At 36.6% G+C, this 19,872-nt stretch overlaps 2 protein-coding genes across 2 annotated transcripts in view; one reads left to right on the forward strand and one right to left on the reverse strand.

Moving 5' to 3' along the window:
* The window catches only part of LOC138715646 (protein Fer3-like), a 43,184-nt gene extending 26,197 nt beyond the window's left edge, over nt 1-16,987 (forward strand). Inside the window, exons 2-3 of the mRNA XM_069848719.1 lie at nt 4,412-4,617; nt 14,412-16,987. Of these exons, the coding sequence (XP_069704820.1) occupies nt 4,412-4,617; nt 14,412-14,769 (564 nt within the window). The 3' untranslated portion in view covers nt 14,770-16,987. The remainder of the gene's footprint in view (nt 1-4,411; nt 4,618-14,411) is intronic.
* Nucleotides 1-19,872, reverse strand: part of LOC138715162 (putative transmembrane ascorbate-dependent reductase CYB561 homolog) — a 112,850-nt gene that overhangs the window by 81,289 nt on the left and 11,689 nt on the right. The window lies entirely within an intron of this gene.

A 19,872-nucleotide genomic window follows, 5' to 3' on the forward strand; every position in this document is an offset into this window, starting at 1 on the left:
GACCTCAAAATGGGATTAGAAGCCCAAAATTCATCTTCTAGTTCTCACATATAACTGCTATAGATATTCTTGAACAATGAGATACAGGTATGACGATAGTGGAGTAGTCATGGAATTAGAACAACAGGAGAAAATAAATATCTGAAGAGCTCTACAGGCCATTTGTTCACCTCAGATCTTACAAGATGTTGTCGGGGATGAGCTCCGGCCTTTTGATGACCCTTTTATTCAACAGCGTGTGTTATGATTTCCAATACAAAATTCCACTTTAGGATCATTGCGCCGAAAATGTCTGGAAGACGTCGCTGTCATAAACTTTGTTCGTAGTGTAGGCCTACTATGGGTGGTGATAGTACATTACACTAGAACAGCCGTGGCGAGAACGTGACTCGCGAGACATTGTGGCTCGCAGTGCATTTCGCTTACTTCTAACCTTCGCCAACCCCCACCCTCTCCCTCACTGGAGTCAAACTCCGTTCCATTTGTATTTGTCTCTGACCTGCGAGTGGCATATGTCTCTCTCGAAACCATGTACGAAATTTCCAAGTAGGATAGGAGGACGCATTTTTTTGCTGTCAATATGATGAGAATATTACATGTAAGATTTGTTCACAAATATTACGAGGAAAACGGTTGTATAACATACAACGGCATTATACTACATGTTACTGATGAAACATTAAAAGGTTAAGTGTTATCATCATCATCATCATCATCATCAACTCTGTACGTCGACCCTTTTTCAACAGATGTACTAATAATGCGGTTAGCTCTTCAATTTGAACTCACTGATTTACTATGTGATGTCAAATGAAAGCTAGATGTAAGGACTTGACAAATGTTGAACTTTCAAATCTTTGGCAAAAAATAAATATCCGAAGCTTCGTTCTTTCGCTAGCTCTGTTGAAGCCATGTTCGCTACAACGTACGTTTGTGAAAAATTATTTTCAACAATTAAAATAGTAAAAACCAAATTTAGATCACGACTGACAGACAAATACCTTCGTGATCAACTACGACTGGCAGTAAGTGACATAATTCTTGATTTTGAAACTTTATCGCAGAGACATTCTGAAGACAATTAATTTTAGGTTGTGATATTGTTCATTTATTGTTCATTTCTTTCTTCGTTACACGTACTAAACATTAGTTTGTAGCCTTGTAATGTATAAAATTATATTTAAGTGCTTGACGTAAGGAAAATGAAAATCCGTTAATAAGTCAGACAGTTGCTTCACTTCCCCTTCGGGTGTCCGCCTCCATTCATAGGTGCTATGCACGTTGCAGGTTACACAGTGGCTCGGCGCACGATTACATTTTCGCCACCGCTGCACTAGAATGTCAATGATTAATAGATAAAATATGGTGAAAATGCGTCATGACCAGGGAAAGGAAGTTCATGTCCTACAAACGTGAAGAATATGTATGCATTTATGCCATAAAATAGATATATATGCTATAAAATATGCGTTATCAGTCTGAGATTATTTTAACAGAATAATAAGGTATAGGCTGAATGCTCCATTTATGCTGTTACAGTTCACAACTAAGCAGTGACCTATGTTTTCTGTTATTCTTCGCCTGTTGTTTCTCAGCATAGCTTTGTGCGCAAAAAATTCGTTCTACGTCACAAGAAGTAAGAGGGGCTTGCACAAAAGCTGTGAGCTGTTCTATGGAAAATTTTGTTCGTTTTTGGGGTGTTTTTTGTTCGAGAATATCTTGAATTTCTTTAAGTTGATAATAACCAGGGTTTTTGGAAAGAATATTTGCTGTTTTCTCGTTCACTTTATCTCCTACATTTCCTGGAACTGATGTTAAACTGGATATTGTTCCATCGAAATCTGCTAAAGATTGCAGTAAAGGAATACCAATTGCCAACTTGAGAGGCTCCCTATGAGGGCGTCATCGTTACGTTCAAAATTCATAAACATAAATTAGTCGTGTTTACGAGGTTACACACTTTTAAAAATGAGGGAAAGACAAACATACATAATATGCAGTTTCCCTGAATAAATGTTAAAATATGATGCTTTTATAAATAAAGGCAAAATATGCACTTTTATGCACAATAAAAGTAATATCATTGTATTCAGAAATTTGTGATTCATGTAGATAATCTTTCAGCATATTCACACAAAGATAGAGAAAAAATATGCAAATGCATGAACTTCCTTTTCCTAGTCATGACAAACACGTGAAAAAACCCTCTTGTAGTTCAGCACTTCAGCGTGGACTTATTGTTCCACGAAATCTGGTTCGATTTCTGAGGATGTCTTCTAATGTTCTCCCGTTTTCTTCAGTTTTACAAATTTAATTCCATAAACATACTCTATTTTATCCTCTCTTTTTCCTCTTTTCGTAAAATGTTAATTCATCTCATAAAAAAAGGTAAGAGATTCGTAGAATCCTTACAATGATATTCATACACCATTTATTTTTACGATTAGGCCTGTACTTAACGGATCGCATCGCCCCGCTGCAGATAAGGAGCAATGAAATGTTGCGGGTTGCAGGTAGAGTATTACAGAAATGATAACGGACATTTTCGCGAAAAAGTGCCCACTAAAGGCTGGTCCACAATAAACCCCAACGAGAACAGGGAGCGAAGAACATGAACGTGAAAATTTTTGATTCATAATAAACCTAGAACGAAAACGGCTATGCATATCGATATGTATATTAATAACGATAAGTAAAGTCTATATTACGCATTATGATATTAACTGTGTATATACTTGACCAACTCTCATGGCTACAAGCCAGCCAACAAAAACATAGGTTAAACAACTTCAATATTTATGACACAGAATAGGGTAAATTAGGGTCTGTTGGACAGTCGGGCATGTTGGACACTTTGTACTTTAACGTGTTACCTCGCCACTTGTGGGCACCACTTTCTGCTAGAAGTCAATGACGGAAGTAGCCCCACTCGTGGCTACTTCCGTCATTGACTTCCAGCAGAATGTGGTGCCCACAAGTGGCGAGGTAACACGTTAAAGTACAAAGTGTCCAACATGCCCGACTGTCCAGCAGACCCTAATTTTCCCTATGTAAGAATTCAATTCACGTGGTAACCTGGTCACATATAATCTTCATGAAGCATAGGCCTATATTGAAAGTGATTCTACTGGATTTCTGAGTTAGTTAGAAACGATACACGAAGAAAAAATTATATCACGGCCTCATTGCTACAAAATATACGACGACCAAACAGCTTCATGACAACAGAAAGAATATAGAAGCCTGTGATCGGAAACGAGAACGGCAAAGTTAAAACTTGGCCAACTCTCACGTTTCCGTTCCCGAGCTCCGGCAAGCTTCTCCTAATTGTGAATGCTCACATTTAAATACATTTATTTTAAGAATTTTTCCGTTCTCGATCTCGTTGTCGTTTCCGTTCCCGGTTTATTGTGGACCAGCCTTTAAACGTTCGACGTTAAATATGATACAGAGTGATGTACAAGCCTCGGTGGCATAATAGGAAGATGACAGCCAGATACTCATTTTCTGTCATTATCACAACGATTGACTGGTTGGGTTGGGAAAGTCCAGCCCAAGAGTCATTTCCTGGCCGGAGTTGGCGTTTCAATCATGTGACTGCTAGAGAACTCATTGTACTATCTCTGTGGTACCTTCAGTGCTGCAAGCCCACACGCAGAAGTTCACTCATCATCTCTCTCCCTCTCAAAGGACCAGTACTAATTTCAAATTCCGGATGAGACATGGTTGTCTGACTGAGACTTTTTGGTTTTCCCCTCAACCACTCAAGACCAAATGTTCGGAAACTTCTAGGCGGCTGGTCTTCGAATTCATTTTTCCGTCATTATCAAATTCATATTCATCCTCACATAACGAGGTATATGGTGTCCAGTTTGGGCCCTAAACGAACTAGTGCCCTCGTGTTAGAAATCTCTTGCATTAGTTCCTCATGAATGGGTTCAACTCTAAGTAAATTCGTTCTTTCAGGACCTTAAGAAGAACTTCGATCTCCCCCTCCAAGGAAAAAAGAAAAAGGCTGCGCAAATCTGTCTCGAACTTTGTCTTTGCCCATCAAAATATTCACTTGGATTCAGCAGTTTTTGATGTGAAGAGCCAACGCTGCACCTTTTATATATCCCCTTATACTCCCGGACACATAATATCCAAAAACCAGTTATTTCTTCCCGTTCTGAGCTATAAAAAGTTATTACTGTAGGCCGCAAATGAAAACACACTGAGTTTTAGTCATATAGCTTTGCCACATTTACGTATGTCTGTCATGAACTGAAGGACACAACTCTTGGTAATGTTTAGTAACTCATGGAAGGCGAACCGTTGTTACTTTATTCAGCATGAGTATGTAGTTTCTGGGAGAGAAAATGTCCACGACTATACAATGTCAAATGAATGAGGTTTCTATTTTGTTTCGCAGCCACTCGGGACGACGGACATAGGGGTGCCGGGGTACGGGGACCTGACACCCTATTCTTCGCTGTGGGATCAGCACCACGGGCCAGGGACTGCTCTGGGCTACCACGGCTCCCATCCCGAACTTCTCGGCTTTGCAAGCGAACTCTGGTCCGCTGCGCCCCACAACAACAACGGGCACACAAGGGCTCAGTGCATGATCCAACAGAGGTATATCAATTTTCATTCCTTTATCTCATTTTTTTTTCTGGTTGTACTCTGCGGTTCACTCAGTCCTAATGTTGGATAGTGAGTCAGTGTTTCGAAATAATGTGTCGTCACTGTGTTTGGTCTGACTGATTCGAAACATACAAACCACTATGTTTTAGGTACATTGACTGTTTACCTTCAATATAGCTACAGTAGCACGAAGTCGCGAAGAGCTAAAGTGCGGTGAGTTTCGAATAACGTTGATGTTAATAAAAAAAGATACGTCAATAACGAAGGCAGTCACACTCACATTTCTAACTTCATAGCTCATAAATTCGGTTTAATAATATGACTTATTGATTGTGCACATACAAGATGCGTATATGTGTGAAATAAATAAAAATGCGCCAAGAAGATAATGCAGATAGGCTACTATACGATGTACGTGTTTCGTAACAATTCAGTTCCTTATTACTATTTAATACGAGAAAAATTCGTACCGGCACCGGGAATCGAACCCAGGACCTCTCAGCTCTGCGCGCTGAGCGCTCTTTCCAACTGAGCTATGCCGGGACACGATCCACGGCGCCGGCCGAACCCCTCTCGTAATGTTTTTACGGCCTTACTACCTGCACTTGAGACGATACAAGTCATATATGCAGGAGCGCATATTTGAATGACTTTGTGGCCATATTCAACATCAGTTCGTGACAACTGCTAACAGTTAATTAATACATCACATATTCATTTTGTATGAGGTCTCGCCCACCTCATAGAATACTACACGGTTACTATGAAGTAGCAAATATGTATTATTACTATTTAATACGAGAAAAATTCGTACCGGCACCGGGAATCGAACCCAGGACCTCTCAGCTCTGCGCTGGGCGAGACCTCATACAAAATGAATATGTGATGTATTAACTGTTAGCAGTTGTCACGAACTGATGTTGAATATGGCCACAAAGTCATTTAAATATGCGCTCCTGCATATATGACTTGTATCGTCTCAAATGCAGTTAGTAAGGCCGTAAAAGCATTACGAGAGGGATTCGGCCGGCGCCGTGGATCGTGTCCCGGCATAGCTCAGTTGGAAAGAGCGCTCAGCGCGCAGAGCTGAGAGGTCTTGGGTTCGATTCCCGGTGCCGGTACGAATTTTTCTCGTATTAAATAGTAATAATACATATTGACTACTTCATAGTAGCCGTGTAGTATTCAATGAGGTGGGCGAGACCTCATTCAAAATGAATATGTGATGAATTCAGTTCCTTTATCGTATTGCGTATGATATACAGTATTACTGCCTATAGTTCCTATCCCTGAAGAACACTGGAAAGAGAGGAGACTTTTCAGTAATCTTTATATGAAACAACGAGTCAAAGTCAGGATAGGAGAAAAAATGTCAGAGGTAAGGGAAATAGAGAGAAGAATACAAGGATGCCCTTTATCACCTACCTTGCTCAAAATCTACTTGCATGATTTAGTGAAGAACTGTTTTCAGAACATGGGAGGCATGATAGGAGGAACAAGATTAAAACGCATAAGATTTTCTGATAATAATATGGCGTTGTTAGTAGAAAATGAGATGATGCTAAGGCATATGCTAATGGAGTAAATGATAGCTGTGAGCTGTATGGAACGAAGATAAATGCAAGCAAGACAAAGACCATGTTATCGGAAGAAAAATAAAGAAGGTAAAAACATTAGTTCAAATTTAAAAAATTCTGCATTACTAAATATGTATTACGCACAGATTTGTTTATAATTCCGTTATATTAATTTATAATACCGTGTAATGTACAATTTTCAGATGAATGTAAATGTAGGAGAATATATTATTAATTTTATGACTTTACAAACACTTAAATGTACTTTTTATTTTTGTAGGTTATTTTACGACGCTTTATCAACATGTTAGGTTATTTAGCGTCCGAATGAGATGAAGGTAATAATGTCGGTGAAATGAGTCCGGGATCCAGCACCGAAAGTTACCCAGCATTTGCTCGTAATGGGTTGAGGGAAAACCCGGAAAAAACCTCAACCAGGTAACTTGCCCCGACCGGGAATCGAACCCGGGCCACCTCGTTTCGCGGCTAGACGCGCTAACCGTTATTCCACAGGTGTGGACTTAAAATGTACTAAACGTGAAATTAAGCTACATACTTTACAAAATTTTTATAATGATAATAATAATAATAAGAATAATAGGGAACGTCCATGAGAAAATGTCCAAAAATGAAAAAAATAAAAATATATTTTCGTCTACGTATTATATATCAAATGAAAGCTTGAAATTACTATTTTTAGGCTACATATCAATTTTCTTCATTTTAAGAATGTATTGGACACTACATTATAAGAAATATGACATGGTCCAATACCTAGCAATATGACAATTCATAATATTATTTCACGTTATGTTCAGAAGACTAATAAGCGAGGCACACATAATTTTTAGGCACCAAGATATCCACTCTATCTTCTATTTAAAAAATATCATCCTTTTATGTAAGTACACTATAAGGAAAAACCAATATTTTTAATTTTCAAAAAGGTTGTCTTCATGTCACACTACTGACAAAATATTTTAAAAGTTTCCGTTATAAGATTATTACTGGTGCAATTTACTGGAAATTTTAAGAAATGCTAGTTTATTGAGTTGTCCATAGGTGGTGCAAAAAGTTGTTTCGCTAGCAACGTCGTTTTTTTTTTTAATAAGTCCAAACATTGGTCACACTACTGACGCTGCTGCTGTTTGAAGTGTATTCAGTGCTATATCATCTGAAAAATTGCTCTATTGAGTCTACTAGCCTAATAACAAATAGTAAATATTGTATTATATTAGTAAAGTACCTCAGTTTGAATCCATACTTAACCTAACTTTACAAGCAACTTAGGTTATTGTAGATTAATTTAAATATTTTTACTTCATCTTTTTATTATTTTTAAAGTTCTAGAATGACTAAAACTGGAGCTGAGAGACAAAGGGCATATGCAGAAAAAAAATAAGAGTGATGAAGACTACAAACGCCATAGAGCTGCCATTGATAAGCGTTATAGAGAGAAGAGAAAATCGACAGAAACTATCCAGGAATGGAACATAAGAAAATCTAAGGCTGCGATTAGGAAGCAGAAGAGTCAAAGACAAATTGAATAGCCGGCCCAGATGGCTCAAGCGGTAGGGGCACGGCATGTCTCTATCGCTTGTTCCGAAGGGTTGTGGGTTCGAGTCCCGCCTCGGGCACGGCTGTTGTGTACGTACTAGTTTAAGAGAGTGAGAAAAAAAAGAGAAAAACGGAAAAATAAAAAAATAAAATAAAGAATTACTCGAGGATAGTAGTGACGTTTCACAATCTGCACTGGGAAAGGCATTCAAGAAAGTTGATAGAAATATGCCTCGGTCTCCAAGGAAGCAGAGGGCTACGGTTGTAAAATTAGCCCCAAAATACGGTGTTCCATTAGAAAATAAAGTATTAGCTATTAAGAGGGAAAGACTTTCTGATGATGTAACTAATCTCATTACAGAATTTTATGTAAATGATGAGATCAGTCGTGTTGATCCAAGTCTGAAGGGTGTCTCATAACAAAGATTCATCACAACAGCACGACGACACCTTCTCTATCCAATTACGGAAGTCCATAATCTTTTCTGCAGAAATATTCAAACAAGACAGTTGGTCGTAGCAAATTTGCCTCTTTCCGCCCTCCACATGTGAAACCATACAGGGATATGCCACATAATGTGTGTATGCCGCTATCATGAGAATTTCTCTAATCTTCATGAGAAGATTTCAAGTGTCCTGTCAGGATTTGGAGCATTCATTAAAGACTTCATACAAATACCTGCCTGTGACCATCAAAAGAAAAATGAAGCGATGAAGAATGTTAACGTATTTTCTGATGGGTGTGCTGGACAACTCAAGTGCAAATATAACTTTTCCAACATTACTCTTCTCAAAGAACAGTTAAATCTGTCCAATCTGACTTGGACATTCTTTGCCACGTCACACGGCAAAGGTGCCGTTGATGGTATTGGTACTGTAGTGAAACGAAAGGTTTGGAACTTGGGTAGAGCCAGCAAGGTAACCGTGCGAGATGCTGAAACATTTGCTCGAGCCTGTAGCTCACTCAAAGTAAATGTGCTTCATGTTAAGAGTGAGGAAATAAATTCTGTGACGCAGAAACTGGGTAAAGCTTGGGAAAATACCCTACCTATTATGAGGACGCAAAAAATTCAACATGTTATTGCTGTGTCAGCCTATAAGATCAAATATAAATATTTTCCGCAGAACTCCAGTGAATTGGAAGAGTATCTTCGCCCTGAAGTCCGTAAGAGCCGGAGAAAGCGTCCAGTTCATCACAAGTAAAGAAGAGTGTGTCCCTGGTTGTAAGAACACTTGTCTTACACATCAAATAGAAAATGCAATTGGAAGTCACACTACTGACGTCACACTACTGACGCACATTATATTCTAAAATACTTTTTATAATTAAAATAGTTGTAGTTAATTAAACAAAAGATTATGCAAGATACATTGAAAGACTCATATTTGTGTCATCAATCACTGTAATTAGTCCATCATTTTCAATTTTGCAGTAACATATCAAATTGTTTTCTGCTACTTCACACCAGTCTAAAAATTGTCACACTACTGACGTGTAAAAAAATTGAGGTAGGATTAATTAAGTTCGACTGTTGTTAACAAAATTTTGTACATGACTTTGCAAGTTCTCAAAGAGTATATACATACATTTGGTAAATGAGATTAATAAGAAATAACTTGCTAAATTTCATACAATAATAAAAATTGTGTCACACTACTGACGGTGGACGTTCCCAATAATAATAATAATAATAATAATAATAATAATAATAATAATAATAATAATAATAGACCTAATATAATTTCAATACCAATTTAGTAAAAACGCATAATTCATAACATTTAAATATCACGTTCAAAGACGCCGTAGACCTGTGAATGAGTAGGTCTACGTTTTGCATTTGTGCGCATATTACTGTAATTTTTTAAACAATATTTTGTTGTTAATTTTTTTTTTCCTGAAGAAAATTACTTTTATGTTTTGCAACGATGTATAGCACGTATAAGTATGGCGACATTAACTTACGTGCGCAAGTTGGCTCTCTGAAATTATCTGTATTTCTAAAATTAACATTCATGGACTAACAAGTGTATTTTAACAGCTCAGTACATTTATAACCATGACTTAACAACAAAAGCGTATGTTTAATGTTTACACGCAGACCTAAAAGTCGTTTGAAAGCATAAAACTACAAAGTGGAACTATTCAAGAAAAGCAGCACGGCAAAATTTGCAATCATTTCATTTATGCTAACGGCTATGTGAATTTTAATAATAAAAATTAGTGTCACCAATGGAGGCGAACTCGAAATCTATTCTAATGATTTATTTTCAATTTTGTTTCTTGCAAGAGATGAATAGATAAATGAAATTTGCTATTGAGCAGCCCAGTATGTTCTGAGATTTCTATGCTTAGGAGAAGTTAATTATTATATAGAGCCTTTTTTTTTATATACTTTTACTTGCAAATTTGTCGAGCTCCAGTAACTCGGAGGCCTAGCCAGATGTCATCAAAAGCGATGAAGAAAGCTTCATTGTTATAGAATTTGAATTGCTTGTTATAAAATCCATTTGTTACACACGAGTGACCTAAAGCGAAGATTAATATACACACAAACAAATGGTCAACGGACACTTTTTATTACTGTAATATTTTTCACGTCCGGTCTAGGTTAACATTTTTTTAATTACTATAATCATTTGCCTTTGCCGATGACACAGTTACCAATAGATCAATAAGTTTCTCTTTTCGTTTGTTTTTTCAGAATCAAAATTATTGCGAATGAGGTTCTGTCCGTGCTAAATTAAATTTGTTATAGCCCTAATATTTATTTTCCAATTTGACTTAAACTTTATAGTGCAAAATACTGGGCATCGAGTATGAAAATCTGCCATGAATGAATAAAATGCGAAAGTAAATACTGCGAATATTTTAGGATCAATTAATGAGAGCATCACATTATGAAAAATCTGAAACAACAAAGATATAAGGAAAACTTATAAGAACACTGATTTAAATATAACAATCTAAAATAGACGATTAAGATGTTCCGACATTTCTGCATAACGAAGGTTTATTACATCAAGACTTTTGGGTAGACCAAATCTTATTTAGAGAGATCAAGTATGAGACCTTCAGCAAGTTAGAAGAAATATAACACTGGATAGACGATCATGTAACTAAGACACTTCTGAGTGAGGCAAAAAAAAAAAGGGAGAGAGAGAGAGAGAGAGAGAGAGAGAGAGAGAGAGAGAGAGAGAGAGAGAGAGAGAGGAAGCTTCTAAGTTTAAAATGCTTATGGTTATAATTGTAATAAAATTGTAATATTTATTTACAGATATGTACAAAAACTAGTAATATTTTACGACACAAAACAGTTTCCTTTCTCATTACTATAATTATTTGCTTGACATAATATGATGATGGATCCAGGCTGTATAAAAATTTATTTTCGAACACATAGAAACATTTTACTTCAGTATACAAATGTATTTGTTAAAACCGTCAAAACTTATCAATTTACAATTGTGGTCGAATACACAAATGCTATTTGCACATATTAAGATATAAACGTTTTCGGCTCGAGGGAGCCATCTTCAAACCAAATAAGGTAATCCTACGGAATACATTGCATGAAATTAAACAAACAGTGGAATATACGTTACATGAGGGGTGTACATAATGGGTGACAGTAGTGTATATGTATGTCTTTTTTTAATAGGTTATTTTACAACGCTTTATCAACATCTTAAGTTATTTAGCGCCTGAATGAGGTAAAGGTGATAATGCCTGTGAAATGAGTCCGGGGTCCAGCACCGATAGTTACCCAGCATTTGCTCATATTGGGTTGAGGGAAAACCCCGGAAAAAACCTCAACCAGGTAACTTTCCCCGACCGGGAATCGAACTCGGGCCACCTAGTTTTGCGGCCAGACGCGCTAACCGTTACTCCACTATGTATGTCATTAGTTAATATGTGCAAATAGCATTTGTGTATTCAACCACAATATTGTATATTGATAAGGTTTGACAGTTCTAACAAATAAATTTGTATACTGAGGCACAGCTTATCAAACTCAAAATGAGTTTTAAATTCATTTTACTTCAGGTAATAATTTCAAACAAACGTATGCAGGTAGGCCTATTGATGATCAAATTATAGAGCTGGAAAATGCCTTCAACTACTTGGGTGTCCAAGTAACAATGTTTTAATAAATCCGGCTACTTAATGATACTATATGATCCAAACGATATTTAACATTGAATTTAACAAGTAAGATTGTATAATCATATTATAAAAGTGAGATTTGATCAATTTTAATGGTACTGAAGTAAGAGTTGATACTATTAAAACTAAACAGGTATTTAATGTCATAGAAATGAAAACAACCAGAAAAATAATTGGAAAAACAAAATTAGGCAGATTAAAAATGAAAATATCAGAAACAAGTGTCAAATACAAGACATTAATTATATTGGTCCATAGAGGAAGAACTGAATGGAACGATCATTTTCAAGAATGATAGGTGATCAATAGCCTAAGGTTCGTATAGTACGTGACAATACACCAAGAGGAAAGGGAAGCCTTGGACGTCCCATGAGGAGATGAAGTTATGCGTAATTACGTCCTATTACAAAGCGAAAAAGAATTATTAAATAAGTTTCGTTTCTTATAGAACTTCAACAGAAAGTAATAAACGGTGCAAAATACAATAAAGATCGAATCGCATATTACGATGATACGCTATGTTTGTTTACCAACTTTTAAAGTTAAATTAACAGCTGAACACGCTCTTAGGGTCAAAGAAACGAACACTCGGACGCGAGACTAGTTGCTCAAGAATATGAGAATGTTAATCATCAAGGAGATATGTACCAGTAAATATTAAATAGCGAACGACAGTTAGTAAAAACTACGTTATTCGAAGACGATGAGAATCGAAACTCCAATGTATTCACTGCTGTATAACGCAAAGATAATTTCAAATAGCTTCTCGATGCTAAAAAAAGAGAGAGAAACGGAAGATGAGGAGGTTGAGAGAGCCATCTTCTCTTCTTAGAAACCAACATTCCCATACTACCTCTGATATAGTAAATGTTTCCATTAAAAAACTTTATTTATTAACGAAAATATCTTAACAGTTATCAATCTGTATGGGCTGTATTCATAGACATTCTTAGCGCGGGCTTCCAGTGGATGATCAGCGAACTAACGTTTTTCGTATTCATAAACCCGTGTTAGCGATATGAATTGATATGAATCCTGTACAAGTAACCAATCGATAGCCGGGGCTAGTTTAGCACGCTCGTAGTGCGGGCTAGCGAAATATTTTTAGCTATTTGATATATTATGTTAAGAATAATCTTAACGATTTCACTGCTAGAAGCGATATACCGGTGCACAATTACCATGTAAGGAATATTCATCTAATCTCTCAGCCACATATAAGGTTGGCTAAAACAAGAACTGATTACATACTATTGCTATTATTATGTTTAATAGATTATCATGTGAATCTCATTCAGCTACACTTCCAATAGATTCAAATGTGTTTTATATAACTGGCTTAGAAAAATTCCTTTTTACAGAATCAACGAATTTCTTGAATTACATTCTCTGTATATTGATTTTCATGCTTTGTATGTATTGCTACTTATTGTATTATGTTTTATTACTATTTGTTCATTTATAGTTTTCTGATCAAGGGAAAGGCTTTCACTGCAAACCAAGCATTCTCCAATCTTTCCTATTTTTCCGCCTTCCTCTTAGTCTTCAAATATAGAACCATGTATCTTAATGTTGTCTATCATCTGATATCTTCTGCTCTGAACGTTTTTTTCCGTTCACTATTCCTTACAGTGCATCCTTCAGTAGGCAGTGTCTTCTTAGCTAGTGCCCCAATCAATTTCATTTTCTCTTCCTGATCAGTATCAGCATTGGGCTTTCTTCACCCACTCTTTCTAGCACAGCTTCATTTCTTAAACTGTCTGTCAATTTCACACACTCCATTCTTCTTCATATCCACATTCTTCTAGTCGCTTCTCTTCACTTTATCGTAATGTCCACACTTCTGCCCCACACAATGCCTCAGCGCTAGTTCAACACCTTCACTTAGAAAAGAAAATCCTTTTCGTTTTTGGTACGGCTATTTCATCTTCTACAGCTCAGTTATCTGGACGATTCCCTGTCTCATATAGTTCTTCTCCATATTTAGCCCATCTGTTCAGTATTCCTTATTTGTCTGCTACGTGTATTTCACTTATTTCATTACCGATTTTGTCTTCTAACCACATGTATTTCCTATTCTTATTTGTGAAGTCCAAACATTTTACTTCGCGGTACATTAAATCCTATCTTCCTGTTCTCTCTAGATGCTCTATTTCTTTACATTTTTCTTTCATCCAGTCTTCCTTCGCCTGTCAGTTTCTCTTCTTAGTTCGTTGTTTTGCTTTCTGTAGTTTCTTCTACTTTCTTCTGTGTTGATTTTTCTCCTTTCCTCCATCTTCTCCAGAATTTTCTCTGTGAGCCAAGGTTTCTTAATACTCATACTTTATCTGTATGCTATTGTTTCTTCTGTTGTTATCTATATACTGTATGTATAATACTGTAGTCTATGTGTATGTCTATAGCATTGTTGTAATGCTCACACTAACTAACTATAACAAACAAACAAACAAGCAAACAAACTAACTAACTAATATATTTTACAGATTTGGTCCGAGAACAGGTGGAGGCTCGCAGAACGGAAGCGGAAGTCACAAGAAACCTCGACGGCGTGTGGCAACAATGGCGCAACGTCGGGCTGCGAACATTCGCGAGCGTCGGCGAATGTTCAACTTGAACGAAGCGTTCGACAAACTACGACGGAAAGTGCCAACATTCGCGTATGAAAAACGTTTATCTCGCATCGAAACATTGAGGCTAGCCATTACGTACATATCCTTCATGAGTGAATTGCTAACAGGGGGTGGAAAGTCAGGGGTTGTTGACGGAGTGCGAGGACCATCTCCTTTGTTTCCTGTCTCAGCGCAGAGAGATTATATACCTTATTCATTGGTACAAAACTGAAGTGTAGTACTGTGTTAACTGTTATATTAAAGTTGGTGATACACAAGTTTAGTTTCGGACCGAAAAGAACGTGTGGATCATGGATCAATACTAAATGTTATAAGGATAAAGTTTACTTCCCATGTTTTAATTAGAGTAACCTACAAACCTCGAATCAAGAGAAGACGGGACGGGAGAAACAACGACGCATATGTTCTGCACTGTGGGCAAGAGAATCACATTCTCTGTCTGTTATAGACCGTATTTTTTGGTCAAATAAAATGGGTGATTTCGGTGTTAAACCTTCCACTATTTTGGTGGGTATTTCGTGAAATATTGTCAATTCGGTTGTTATTCTGTGAAATAAGTTGTCAATTGAATGTATTATGTTATGTTTAATATAAAACTTTTTGTTACTTCTTTCTTATGCATATCAATTATCAGAATCACCAACATATACGAAGTAGACCTATGGCTTCTACATGGCCCATACGAAGATTTGTACGACAGTCAGTGAGTATTTCCGTGTACGCAGAAAAGCCCCTCTCACTGTTCACATTAGATGTAGGGAACCATTCTGCCAGCAAACAATTCAAACCAAATTTGCTATGATCTTTTTTCAGCCCTTTCAAAATCTTTTCGCATGAAAATATAGCCTCCGGTGCATAATATAATGCGGCAATATTGAATAATGTTATATTTTTAATAGGTTATTTTACGATGCTTTATCAACCGTTATGGTTATCTAGCGTCTGAGATGAAGGTGATAATGCCAGTGATATGAGTCCAGGGTCCAGCGCCGGAAGTTACCCAGCATTTGTTCTTAATGGGTTGAGGGGAAAACCCCGGAAAAACCTCAACCAGGTAACTTGTCGCAACCAGGATTTGAACCTGGGTCCGCTCGTTACATGGTCAGGCATGCTAACCGTTACTTCACAGCGGTAGACTGTTGTATGTTACATACAACATTCTTCAATCTTTGCTGGATTCGACTGCAGAAATCGACATTTTTTTTCGATAATCGAGATAGTAAAAGTGAGTGTACACAATATCCATAGAGAAAATTCAGAAATATTGACGTTATCAAACGACACATTAATCGAAATAAAAATCACAAATAGTTTTGTGACAATATTAAACAGCATTTTGGTACATATTTCGTAATTTTTGTGACAGAATGGATGTATTTCGTGGTTACTGCCATATTTCGCACAATGATCCAATTACAAGTTATTTCGCGGGTTCATTTTACTTAAATATGGTATTTTAGGTATCTAGAAGGGTAAATGTAACAAAGAAAGTAGTTGTTTTTTAGTCAACTGTCCGAAGATAGGTTCGAACCTCATAAGTGACACCAATAAGACATCACTCGTGAGGCAACTAAGCCAGAAGATAATAGGGTAGGGTGGCCAGTTCCTCATCTTCTCCATTGCATACATCGCTGACTAGTATAACATATTACACAATCAGACTTCGAATGTATGCAAACAATAATAAAATTTTTCTTCCTCTGACACATATTATCAAGTGAGATGTACTGCCTGAACCTCAATCAGAGATAACACAGAAAGTTTTGTGGAAAATTTCGCGCGTTACGCTATTACCAAAAAATACGGTCCCTATTGATGAGTAATGGTAATATGTAGTTTTTGAAGTAACTTACATTTACGATAAGATAGTGCTGTGTTGCTTTCAATATAGTGTAATATAGATCATAGTAATTTAATTAAAATTTTCTGCTAGTATTAATATCAATACAATGAGCTGATACTATTAAAACGGTGTGCAGAAAACATTCCCCCGTCCCGCTTAGATTTTTCTGGTAACTTCTGTTGATTCGAAGTTTATACACAGTGTTAGGGAAATAAGTGCAAACATTTGACAGGTGATAGATGAAATCAGTATGAATTTAAAATTTTTCTGCAACATTTCCCTTACTCTAATGGTTTGTACAGTATTTAGCAGCATAAGCACGTATTTTTTTTTCAACGAACAAAAAATTTAAGCGCCTACAATATTAGATTTCCCACAGTTCTTTCCAAGGACCTACTGTCTCTTGCCTTCTGTAAAAACTCGATGAATCAATATTTCCCAATTAGTTCACCTGAAGTTCCTTTCGGCTGCATCACAAAAAGATTTACTCTGTTTATATGTTACCCTTAATTGAAAATGTATATTAAATTGTAAGTAAAAGTGTTATTTTTATTTCGAATTATTGCTTTCAATGCCAAAAAGATTGTACCTGTTGACTAATTATATTTTTATTGTTGTCATTATCTTTCTGTTATTTATTTCAACGCAAATTTTGATACGTAATTATCTACACCAGCATTAATTAACCTACAGCACGAGAACATTTATGGAAATCTTAACCACATATTCATGTTTAATTTATTTATTTTTCTGTATCGTAATGGAGCAGCCGCCACGTTGACAGAAAAACTCTCTTTTTCCCATCGCTCAGCACCGTCCTCTGGAAGGTATGAATAACACAATTGCCGCACGCTCTATTTCCATCCAGACGGCCTGGATTCGATCTCAAGCCACGTCGTGAACACATTTGTGAACGAAGCAAACGTCGCAGATAATTTTTCTCGGGTTACTCCCATCTCCCACTGTCATTCTACCAACACACTCCACCTTCTACTCGTTTAATCTATCATCTACAGAGTTGGCCATAAGTTAATCTTTTCCTAGGCGTCTAACGTATAAGCAAACCCACATAAGTACACTTGGCTATTATAACTTCTTTAATTATTCATTTTACATATATTCCACATCAATAATAAAATTTACGTGTCCACCATTTGCCTCCCGGACAGTACGCAATCTTTTGTGGGTTATCAAAGAAGAAGGTGCATCATGGAATTGCAACTATTTCAGGAATATCGTTTAGAAAACAAAGTGTTTCCGTTTTTAAGAAATCCTAGTAATATCCTTTATCCTCAGAATGTTTGGTTTCTGCACGATAATGCACCATCCTTTAAGGTAAACGCAACACAATACCTCATACGTGATAGCGGCATTTACTTCTTCGGGAATGCACAATGGAAAAACACTGGAGGAGAGGATTTCGATCCGGTGCTATGGATTGAACTTCGGCGTTGCTCAATGGTTAAGCTCTTGGTACGTAGAACCAAGGATCCCCGGCGCCGGAGTGAATTTTTCTCCTCTAATATTAATTGTTTTCGTTTTAATTTTTTATTTCTGTTTTTCAAGATGAGTCCAAATATTGGTACATCGCAAAGAAAATACGGTCTCTGTGATGAAGATTTTTCGGGCTGAGTTACTGTGGTCTACCAGTTTACCAGTAGACCACGAATCTCAGCCCGGAAAACCTTCATCACAGACACCGGCCATGAAAGCATACATTCTAAAATACAATCTCTCTCTAGCGAAAAATTAGTGAAGGATAAAATCGCTGCTAGAGAGTTTAAAACAACAGAGTCGAATGGAGATTGAAACAGTACCATTGGGACGGTTTTTTAAATCTGTGTTCAACAGCAGTGGAAAATAATTTAATTTTGTATGTTGTCGGTTATGTGGAGAATTGTATACTCATGCCATACGCCAAGCAAAAGCACAACCAGTGCGCGCAAGCAGAAAAGCAGTAGAATGCAACCAACTGGTGGGTTGGTATCAGTACAGTGCTGAGCAGTGCGATGGGCTACGGTGGCTTCGAAGACCATTGCGATGGGCTAGGAAGCGGCCGCGTAAGGTAATTAGAGGTACAAACCATTGGTACGTCAAACTCTTTCACAATATAAATACGATTCTATTTAAGCTAAAAGCATTGGAGTTTTGTACAGGCTACGTGAAAATGCTAAAAGGTAAGCCGAGGGATTGGAACTGAATTTACGTGTAACATCTATATTTGATCCAGTGTTGTCACTTTTGATACAATATGATATAAATTGGTACAATCTGTCCTCTACTTAAAAAAAAACACTTGCACTTTCCTAATAGGCCTACTCTTTATTTCTTATTTTAATCACCTCTCAGTTCAAGTGGCTTGTCAGATATGAAAATCTTCTATATGCAGAAGGATATGTTACAGTGCTGGTTGAAAAGGCAGGCATATCCTCAAGGGAATGCGATGATGTGGAATCGGTTAAATGGTGAGATGTAAAATGGAAGTGACCTAAGAAATATATGCCCCAACAATCTATTGTCCTCACTTGCTCCATCATGTTCATGATTTTGTTCATATATAATTTATTTTATGTTATACATTTTACCGACCTACATAACAGAGCAAATTATTTAGATCTACCATTCTACTGTTTGATCAATTTTGGTGCTATTTTCCTTTTAATACGTGAAAATGTAAATAAACTTGGTTTGTGCGCATGCTCTAGCCTCATTCCTTCACCCTTAGTTTCTAACATGAATTAGAAGCCATTAATGTGCCGTTGGGCTATATGATTTGTAGCGATCAACTGGTATTATGCTAAGCTCTGATTGTGTGGTTATTCTAGTTGTTTTTCATGTTGTTAATGTGTCACTAGAATCATCGCAATATGAAAAAAGAAATTTAATTGCTAACTGTACAGTTATTATTGTATTGGTGAAGTTTTGAAATGAGAATCTAATTCTAAAAACGAACAAAAAATGTGGAGAGAATATTTGAATAGCATCGTGTTTCATTTCAATTGTAGAAACCGTAGCACATACCAAATTTTATTTACGAATAGCCACTGTCCATGCCTTTTTTCACGACAAATTCCACTTGAAATGTCAACCTGTCTTCAACATGGAAATCTGACGTTAGTGTGAACTGATTAGGTGCAAAAAAGGAAAGAGGGCGTTCTTTAATATCTAATCATGATTAGAGATACTTGTATAATGTAAATAATATAACAATTGCTCTAAATAACAATTAATTAAGCTATTTGGCAACCAAGTCTAGTGAATAAAGCGAGGCCCCTGGTTTAAGAAATCATCAGTTCAATATTAATTAATTTTAAAATTTACAAACAAAGAATTATGATTAACTGAAATTTCAGAATATTTAGCATTTTCTTCACCATATTTACTAGTCAAAATTATTCAACGGTCCGCCATCTTGGTTCTGAGGATGGTATTTGCGTTTTCCATCCAAGCGGTTCGTGGTTCGACTCCCGA

This window comes from Periplaneta americana, chromosome 15 (genome assembly GCF_040183065.1).
Source record: "Periplaneta americana isolate PAMFEO1 chromosome 15, P.americana_PAMFEO1_priV1, whole genome shotgun sequence".
Classification (NCBI taxonomy): Eukaryota; Metazoa; Arthropoda; class Insecta; order Blattodea; family Blattidae; genus Periplaneta; species Periplaneta americana.